General features: G+C 36.0%; 1 protein-coding gene across 7 annotated transcripts in view; it reads right to left on the bottom strand.

The window, feature by feature from the left end:
- Positions 1-312: 312 nt before the first annotated feature.
- Positions 313-10,485, bottom strand: part of LOC106076746 (uncharacterized) — a 32,484-nt gene continuing 22,311 nt past the window's right edge. For all 7 annotated transcript variants that reach the window (XM_056029354.1, XM_056029353.1, XM_056029351.1 and 4 more), the window contains 5 exons: positions 7,297-7,436; positions 4,870-5,162; positions 4,088-4,248; positions 3,576-3,694; positions 313-3,057 (listed from right to left, as the gene is read on the bottom strand). In XM_056029354.1, the coding sequence (XP_055885329.1) occupies positions 1,501-3,057; positions 3,576-3,694; positions 4,088-4,248; positions 4,870-5,162; positions 7,297-7,436 (2,270 nt within the window). In that variant the 3' untranslated portion in view covers positions 313-1,500. The remainder of the gene's footprint in view (positions 3,058-3,575; positions 3,695-4,087; positions 4,249-4,869; positions 5,163-7,296; positions 7,437-10,485) is intronic.

Genomic DNA, 10,485 nt, shown 5'->3' with positions numbered 1-10,485 from the left:
TAGTTGTGTATCACTAATGTGCTGGAATCCTCTACCATGACTTAAAAAATAGTTTTGTCATTCTTGTGAAACCCAGGATCAAAATTTATTACAATCGTTTTGGTGAGACTGGGTCAAAAACCAATTACACTGTATTCACACTAATTCACTAATCGAAAGACAAGGTTAATTATGGCTGAGTCTGGTGTCATTCATTTCAACTTCAAGAGGAAATAAAGTTGATTTTAAATTTCACACAAAACAACAAACACTTAAATTGTAGTGAATTCCATCGGCTTAACTTTTGTACATTACACATTTTCACAACGAAGATTTTATAGAAATATAGATTCATTTTATTGCTCAAAATCTTGTATAATAATGTACACATTTGATCATAGAATTATAAACCATTCATTTTACGCTCATTTAGATGTAAAACCTCTGTGCTTTCATAACTTGTGTACAAATAGAAGTTTAAATAACTACAAGCATAATTTTATAACACAGACAAGCACTGACTTTGTATATCACATGTACTTTGAGGAGTTTATACTTTCTCATGGGATAGAACACAAATATATCTTGAATCATTGTGGTCAACTTTTTCAATGTTTTAAGACTACCGGTATCTGCAATGCTTGTGTTCAAATCTGTTTGCAAGTTCATTTGTAAATATTTGTAATAAAGCCTTAGTCTTACGACTAAGATTTTAAGTACTATTAACTAGTGGTAAAGAACTTAGCTTCTGAACTGAGAGAAGTAGAGTTCAGACCCAGGTTAAGGATGGGATTCTAAACCAGAGACTTACAAGATTTATTGAAATGTTGCTAGGGTTAAATAAAGGAGATTGACCATTGTGCTAGCCACATGACACAGTTGTTAATTGTTGGCCACAGAAGCAGATGATTTTTAGCATTATCTGACCTCATTTTTGAAAACATTTTTTTAGCATGTATTTTGGCATTATCTGCCCCATTTTTTTAAACACTTTTTTTTAGCATGTATTCCAATTTTCACAGTGGCTCTGATAAAAAAAAATAATGTCAAAAAGAGATAAAATATAATAGTAGCCTAATTTTTTTTTTCAATTTTTTTGCCTTGATAGAAATAAAATACTGGTGATGTAAAGTATATTATTTTAATTCCATCAAGAATTAAAATACTAGTATTTACATAACATTAAAATTGTTTATTTGAAGACATTTGTATACTTATGGAATGTGTGTTCAATTCAACTAATTAATACATTCAAAACTGGTTAACATTTCATTTACATTCCAGTATTACACATGATTGTTATAGCATAACAAGTGTTATATCACACCATTTTAATAAGTCAAACTGCTGCAAATGTCTGTTCATGCATATCAGTTGTTGAAGGCATTAGTAGCAAACATTGTCTAGACTGCTTATTTGTTTTGACAACAATGCATGCAAAAGGTGCATGTCTGTAGAAATGCTGGTGTAAATCAAATTAATGAGAACAATTTAGATATTTGATTAAGTCACCTATTTCCACTAATGACTTATATTCTGAACACACCTGATAATTTCTTTCAAGTCAGTTTTATTAGCTCGAGGCAACAAAGTCTTTAGCAGTTCTTCCAAGTTCTGCTTTTCATTGAGAATTTGTGACCACTCATCCTTTTGCAGGCTGACAATATCACCTTCAAGTCCTTTGGTAACAATTATCCCTGCATTAACAAGCTCATTCAATAGCTGCTTCCTTTTTCCTATGTTCTCCCGGGCCTCAGCAAAGCTTAAATTACGTTCTGGAACAGTTGGTACATTTTTTAACACCCTTGAAACATTACAGCCTGGCTCGGATGATTGATCTGTAATATCAGGATTGAATGCTGTGGGGCTATGAAGGCTTTCTGTTAGAGAATTTGGCCTGGTTAATAGAGGGAAGGCATCTGCCATAGAAATATAGTCATTTCTACAGACATATGGGCTAGCGGCGTTGTCATTTTCATCTTTTGAATCCTCTTCCACATATATTCCACTGTCTGCTATGTTTGAATCTACTTCTCGCTTGGAGCCTTTCCTACCTTTGATTGATTCTGGTGTTTCATAAACAACGTTGCCACGACTAATCGGATCTGGTGTTTCATATGGATTCGATGTGACAGGACTGACGTTGACTTTGTCAGAATTTTGCTGGTTACTAACACTTACACTGGGATCAAATTTCATATAGTCACTTTCATTCGATGACCTAAACTTTTTACGAATGGGTATTGGTGGTGGGAGGGATTCTTCATCAGCTTCCAATATTATTTTGCTGAATCTTTCTACTGTCAGGTCATCTGCTCCAACAAACTGCTGGGGAACAAAGTTTATGTAATCGTTTTTGCTTTGTAAGGGACTCAAAGGTTCATCTTCCATGGAATCTCTTTGATAATCACTTAACCTTCTGTCCAACGCCGGAGGCCTCTTGATGGGTACATGAGGATTAGAAAGACTTTTTTGAATCTGTGGGTGTGAGACAGGAGTTTTGATATCTTCTTTATATTTAGGAAAAATTAAGTAATCATCTGCACCAAGTCTCAGATGTGCTTTAGGAAGCGGCATTAGCTCTGGACCTTTTTTCCAAATCTCTATATAATTTCCTTCTGAAGAAAGGGATTTTTCTGGTTTGAGTGTTCCAGGTTCATATTCATGGTTTTGACTTAATGGACTAGGCAATTGGGATGAATTCTGAGCTCCTGTATGAATAGGTATGGAATCTGGATGCTCTGGAGGGTCAAAGACGTTGTGTCGGGCTAGCACAGGTGATGACTTCAACTCTTCAGAGGGGAACAAGAGGGTGCTGGGAGAATAAGTCGCTCCCCCCTGAATGTCAGTATCATCATTGATGGTCAGACATGTTGACAGTTCTTTAAATGTTGATTTGCGTGATCCTCTACTGAAAGGCACACTCTTTGGGCCAGATTTTTGTCCTTTTAGAGATGCACGTAATTCAGTCTGTTCAGAGAGTTCAGTGTTTCCTTTAGCTTCTTGTAAATTGACTTTATTGGCTGATTGCTGACTTTTAGACTCATCATCTTCCAATTGGGGATCACCAACAATAACCTAAACAGAAATAAAGGAATTGAATAAGACTTACTAGTAGACATGAGATGGGAAAAGGGCAAAGATAACAATTTATGTGAGTTGTAAACAAAATGTAGCTAATCATTGTAGAGCCTCCCAAGGAAATGGGAGGGGAGGAACACAACTCATCCAGAACCTCCTCAGAAGAGGAGCTTTTTCACCCATTTGTATGTATCTTGTATACATAGTTGATGATTTCTTGGCATGTGGGGGAAGGCAGAGAGGGTCACACATATCCATTTGTCTGGGGCCCAAATATATCTGGTATTTAATTTCCATGACACAGAGGTCTAAATATTTCCAGTAGACTCTTGGTGATTCCCTGGAGTGATAGTGGGGTATTGTGCATTCCAATGATTTCACTATGGGAAATAATTCTTTTAACTCCTCAGTATATATCAGAATTCACAATTATGTCCCTTACTTTTTCTAGGGAAGAAATAATATTTATATTACTATCTGTTTTTATTTCCCACTAGAAATTTGTCATGTATTACCTTGATATTTCTTGTGTAAGACTTGGCATTATTTTCACAAGATTTCAAAGCATTTATATAAGCTTTGCAGCTCTTTAGTCCAGGATTATCAATAGCCACACGAAACTTGAGGTCTGAGGCTGTGAACAATCATCTTTATGTTAGATATGCTGTTTTACCACATTAAAATGTGTTTTAAGACTTAAAATTTTCAAGAACTATTTGGCCAAAAAAATATTTTTTTTTTAAGTTTTCAATTACAATTATAAAAGATTTTGGCAAAATTAGAGAGTAGTATTAAGCCCTAATACAAAAAAAGAAGATTTTTATAATGAATTTACATTTGACCTAATTTCAAAAAAATAAGAAGATAATGAATTTACATTAGACCTAATATAAAAAATAAGAAGATAATGAATTTACATTTGACCACAATACAACACTATCATAAGGACAGCAATACAACACTATCGTAATGATAGCCATACAACTACACTATCATAATGGCTATGTCTATTTGTTCACTAACTTACACAAAGGGATCTCAAAGTGAATGTTGGTGACATTGAATAACGTGGATGTAACAACTGTATGACTCATTCCTGAGTCTGTTAGAAGAAGAGTTCCAGTGAAAGCACAAGGAATCTTGGGAATGGCTCCGTAAATAAGTGACACTATAATTGGGAATTTATACCTGAAATGGTAGATTTGTATTGAATATAAATTTAGTCTTGGAGTCATGCACTATTTGTAAGACACATTTCCTTATGGCTAATAAAGATTAATATTAATATTATTATGTTAGAAACGAACGAGTATTTATTCTCTGGCATTGCCAGGGTCGAGTTTTGTTAAAGAGAAATAAAATTCATTGTAGTCCCTTTATAAGTGTCCACTGAGGAATTTTCTGATGATGTGGCAGGTCTGCAGTAGTACCACCCTCTGACAGGCAACAAGAATCTTCCTAGGAATGTTAAGGCCTTAAAGGTATCTGTGAGGTCAGTTGTCATTATCCCCTCGGTTGATATAACAATGGGGTATATTGTTATTTTGGATAACTTTCATAAATGCTTAATCTCCAAGCCTATTATTATTATTATTATTATTAAATAATCTAATAAAATATAGAATGATATATTGTGTTACAGTTTTGCATTTAGCCTCAATGACATTGTTACTGAAAAATTCTCACATAACTGCCATTGATTGCCTCAACACAGGTTTTAAAAAAGTTCCATTTGTCTATGCTAACAAGGATATTTCAAAATGTAAACAAAGAATTCTAAAATGATTACAATGTGAAAAGTCTTCTCACCTCTCAAGTAAAGCCGGCATCTGAAGCACTTGTGTTTTGAGAGAACCTGAGCTCTGGGTGACTACAAAGAACATGCCCTGCTGGCATGCTGGGACATAAATCTCCCTGTCCTTATGATCGTAACACTTGATGTAGACCTCCTCTTGAGGACTCGACTCTTTGCCTTTCTTTTTCTGTTTCTTCTTTTTCTTTTTGTCATCCTGACTGTACTGTGCCACATAGTTACCAGCTTTTTGAAGAACCTCTCCTGGCAATATTTGAAACCGAATGTTTTTTCCACTAACTTTGTCCATCTAAAACGAATGGAAGAAAAAAAAAATTAATGCATATGCTTAGCTGATATTTGAATAGTTTTCATTTAATTTGATATTAACACTTCAAATCACTTGAAACATGCATAGGAAAAAAAAAGCCTTTTATGTTTTGATTTTGGTCAAGTGTTCTGTGTTATTGATCTTTGTTTCTAAACAATGTTTTTAGGTTGAATGAATTCATACACATTGAAAGTTATTTTCTACAGGCACGACATGGCCTAAATTGTGTCGATGTGCCAGAAAAAATCCAATTATATGCTACATCAGTAATTTCATATCATAACAAAAAAAAAGTTCATGTAGTGAAAACATAAAATCTAGTGTCACACAGTGGCATCACAAGGGTCATCACAAGGGTCATCACCTAGTGCAGCTCACACACTAGGGCCACAAGTTTTTTGTTTATGATGTAATGTGTGAATTAACTACTTAATAACTTTGTTTGATGTCAATTGATTTTTTTTTTTTGTTAAACGTCAGTCGCCATTATTTATTATTATGTAATTTTGATATAAATTTCTATTATTTTAAATTCAAAAGTAAGTAAAATAAAGTTCCCCTTTGAGACCTTGTGATCTATAGGTCAGATGATGTTAAGGTCATCTGTTACTTTAGCCAAGGTCAATGAGCAGGGTGTCATGTCGCCATCACAATGACCAAACACATTTACTTTTCCTCAACTAAAGTCAGGTACCCAATAGAATTGGGTGAATACAAGGGCACCCTAAAAATCTAGAAATTCAAATCCCAGTCTTCACAAAGATTCGAACCCATGCCATATTTTAGAAGAAAGAAAGAATACTTGTAACTTTAATCTCATAATCCTTCTTTTTAAATAACATATTTAGAATAATGGGCGTAGCCAGGATTTTTTATAATCTGGGAAGCGCTGTGAGCTTCCCTAGTGGTGTCCGGGGCCCCCTATCTTGTGGATTCCCAGGGGCATTTGCCCCACTTGCCTTCCCTTAAATTATAGTTCGTTCATTGTGGTTCGATGATGACCATTCCATTTTGTCATCCAGGGGGTTGAGGGCTTTGTACTGGGGTTTTATGCCTCCTCATGTGGCTGGTGAGGCCTATGTGAGCCCGGAATGTTCGGCTGCACACTGGGCAGGTTATTCCAGCTGGAGCTAGTGTCATGGGCCTTGCTTTTCTTCTCTGGCGTTTTTCTTCTGCCAGCGTTGTTCTCTTTTCCTCAGCAACCTGTGTGCCAATTTTCACAGCGCGATGTCATGATGCTCTGTCATGTGCCTCTGTCTCCCAGGTGGCTGGGTCTATGCTGAATGCCTCCGAGAAGATTTGAGGGTGTCCCTGAAGCGCTTTCTTTGCCCACCTTGCGAGCGCTTTTCTTCCCTTAGTTGGCCATACAAGAGTCGTTTAGGGATGTGGTGGTCTTCCATTCTGCAAACGTGTCCTGCCCATCACAGCTGGGACTGCATCAGGATTGTATAGATGCTTTGCAGACCCACTCTTTGAAGGACTTCAGTATCTGGTATTTTGTCTTGCCATTTGACATTCAGTATTTTTCTTAGACATGTCATGAGGAAGTGATTCAGTTTCTTTGCATGTTTTCTGTACACTGTCCACATTTCTGAGGCATAGAGCAATGTAGGGAGGATGACAGCTTGACAGATCCCTAGCTTAGTATTTGTGGTGATACCACGTCTGTTCCAGACATTTTTAGACAGTCTGCCTTAGGATGCAGGGCCTTAGGGATACGCAGTCGATTTCATTATCAATCTTTCCGTTTCTGGAGAGTGTGCTGCCAAGATATGTAAATCTGTCCTCTGGGTTTATATAATGCCCATTTATCTTGATGCATGGATCCGAGTAGGATTTCCCAGGGGCAGGTAAATATAAGACTTCAGTCTTGTTTGTATTAATGGTAAGGCCAAAGTCTGAGCATGCTCTTGAGAAGTCGCTGATGATGCTCTACAGATCATTTTCAGAGCAGGTATTTAGGGCACAGTCATCAGCAAATAGCGAATCCCTGATTACTTCCCTTAAATTAGGTATCAGTTAAACAACTGGCAAGGTATTTGTTAAAGAGCAGGGGAGCTACAAGGCTATTTGTTGTTGTGTTAAGTCAAATGATACAACCCACTAAACTTACCATGATTCCTTCAATGGGCTTACTACCTCCAACAAGGAAAGACGAACACTGAGATGTTGCAAGCTGTGCCAGTGTTCTGTAATGGGGCACGGGCAGATCACTAGTGCACTCTTCTGGATGACCCATTACAGCAAACCAGCCTGATAGAAACATTCACAAGATATAATGATATTTACTTTACAATAATGCTTATTTTGAAATCTTAAGAATAAAAAAAGTCTCCATCAAATTATTTATAAAATTTTGTCCTATGTTTGTGGAAAAAAAGGGGAGAGCAAAATAAAAAAAAATCATGCCGCAAATAAATTTATTTTAATTATTTCCCCTTAAAAAAACAACAACAAAAAAAATAATTCTTGAATGTCACTAAAACTATGAACATTTTGGAACATGTTCTAGGGTTACATAGGTTACAGTCAGAGTGGAAGAGGGAATTTACATTTGTTAAAATGGCTTCGAGTATCAATCATTTCCAAGATTTCATTTCAATGTCAGTCTAGATCTAGATAGTAAATATAGAGTTGAAGCTAGGTGCTGAAACAAATGTGATACATACATATATTAAACATACATGAATAGCAGCACCAGGGACCAAGTTTGCAAGAGAGAAAGTAGTGAACCAGTGACCCTGGAAACGACAATACCGCCTAGCGATAACGCACTAAGCGAACTTAACCTACATCTAGACTCTAGACCATCGGAATGTCCTTAAAAACATTTTTCTGGTCCAGAGTCATTTCGCCAGTATGCAGATTACCACCCCAGTGGTCAATGGTCACATGCCTTAGCTAGCCTCTCCCCCCACCTCGCAGCATCCGTTCACTAACAACTTCAATAGAGCCGACACAGACAGCCGTTAGGCATGTATTTAGACAAACAATGGCTCTATCTAATTGTGTATCTCATAATGACAAGTGGACAACATAAATACATGACATATAGAAGCTTCAGTGGGTATGAGCAATTAAGCTGTGAACGTAATTATAGAGTTGAAGCTAGGTGCTGAAACAAATGTGATACATTAAAATTATTAAAATATAAATGAACAGCAGCACCAGGGAGAGAAAGTAGTGAATTAAAATGCTACGAAAATAAGGGACTGTGCCGACCAAGGCTCGAACCAGTGACCATCTAGATCAGTGGTTCCCAAACTTTTTTTTCTCGTAGACCCCTTGCCTTGTTTTCTGGTTTTCGGTAGACCCCCTTGTTTAACTTAATTTTTTTAAAAATTAATCAACATTTTTTTACAACTAATTTCTATCTATAGTGAGTTGAAAAGTGAGAATGTAACATACTACATACTAAATTATAGATAAAATTGAAATTGAAATCAATTAAAATAAAAATTAATATGTACTGCTGGAATCACCAAACAAACTGGAAATGTCTTTTTTTGCCAGTTTATCATCCGTTGCTACAGATGTTATGTTTCAAATAGGAATGTGTTGTTATTTGAAGTAGTGCTTCAACCATTAAATATTAATTAATAACGTTTTCGCAAAGAGCAGTTTCGGTGTATTTCTTGATCTTTCAAGTGTTGCTCATATATTGAGTCCGCAAACATGTTATCACTAACAGGAGAAGGGGCGAAGCCAGTAAGCGTCAAGCATGAAGGGCTCATTAGCCTTGGCTGGCTACCCACCTAGCCGAAGTAAAACTGAATTCAAAACTCTCCTTCCTTGCAACTATATTCAAACATGGGAAAGGTTTTGTGGCTCAATCCTGAGTAAAAAAAAAAAAAGGAGCCGGCGACCTAATGCAGTTTGCAACACACATCACTACACCCTGTCATAGCCTGTGACACCGCTGATCCCAAACTGTATATATGTCGTTTGCAAATAATAATAAGCTTTTAATTGTATAACTCATGCCACCGACGTGTCCTTCAACTGTAGTGTTGCTTAAAGCAGTTCTTTTAATAATATCAGGTATAGGTTTGTGTAAAACAGTTTTCACAACTACAACGGCTGGTAAAATCAATGTTTTACCTTTAATGTTTTACGTATTTGCTCTTTCAGATCTTGTGATGATGTTACGATTATCTGTTTCTTTGGCCAACGGTTAACGAGCAGGGTGTCATGTGGGCAGTACAACGACCAACCGCCTTTACTTTTCTTACTTAAGTCAGGTACCCATTAGAGTTGGGTGGACTCAGGGGAGCCCTAAAAATCATGAAATTAAAAATTCACCGAAATTCAAATCCAGGAGCCCAGGTTCAGTAGCCAAGCGCCTATTTAGCTATAAGTAAACAAATAGTATAAGACACCCACAAACCTTCATCTTCTCTATATGATGTCGAAGAGATATTTTGTGGGTCTATTCTGAACTTTATCTTTGAATATTCGAAAGTTTTTCAAATTTTTTTATCAGGGTGACATTGTCTCAGTTGATCCTCCAGCGTAATTGGTTTCATATCGTCATTAAAAAAGGCAATTGGCATGTTTGATAAGGAAGGAATGAACAATTTTAAGTAATCAACGCTATACTATACAGTTTACATTTCTTTTTGCTAAACATTACTTACATGTAGACAAAATTAAGTTATTTAAAAAATTATTGAAATTAAATACAACAATTTTTCGTTTGAATAGCAAGATAAATATTCAAAGGATTAACTAAGGTACACATTATATATAAGTGTGAAGAATTAAATTAATAGGATGTAAAAATTAAAGTCACGACGTGCTTAAATGAAATCTATTATCGTAAACCCCCGTGGACATCTCATACAATTAGTTTTTTCACTTTCGTAGACCCCATGGAAGTCTTCGTATACCCCTGGGGGTCTATATAGACCACTTTGAGAATCACTGATCTAGATAGTCAGATCTGTATTTTCAATATACAATTATTCGGGTTTTAGACAACACAAAATTGAATAGTTCCAAATTACTGGCTTTTTTTTTTCTTTGTCTACGCAGCACAAAAGCTTAAAGCCTACACATTTGGACGTGGAACTGAAGAAAGTGTTCTTAAATTTCCCTCCCTTTGTTTTGGACGGGTCGTTGACTTTTGGCACCATGTAGCCGCTGGACAACTAAACCTTTGTTTTTATCTTAGCTTCTAAAACTTGAATAACTTCTATTTGGAATACAACTAAATAGAACTTTTATTAAAATATAAACAAATTCAACTTGAGATGAAATGAAATCAATGTACTAGACTTTAGTCATAATATAAAATGGTATT

This window comes from Biomphalaria glabrata, chromosome 5 (assembly GCF_947242115.1).
Source record: "Biomphalaria glabrata chromosome 5, xgBioGlab47.1, whole genome shotgun sequence".
Classification (NCBI taxonomy): Eukaryota; Metazoa; Mollusca; class Gastropoda; family Planorbidae; genus Biomphalaria; species Biomphalaria glabrata.
This window is presented reverse-complemented; position numbering and strand designations above follow the sequence as displayed.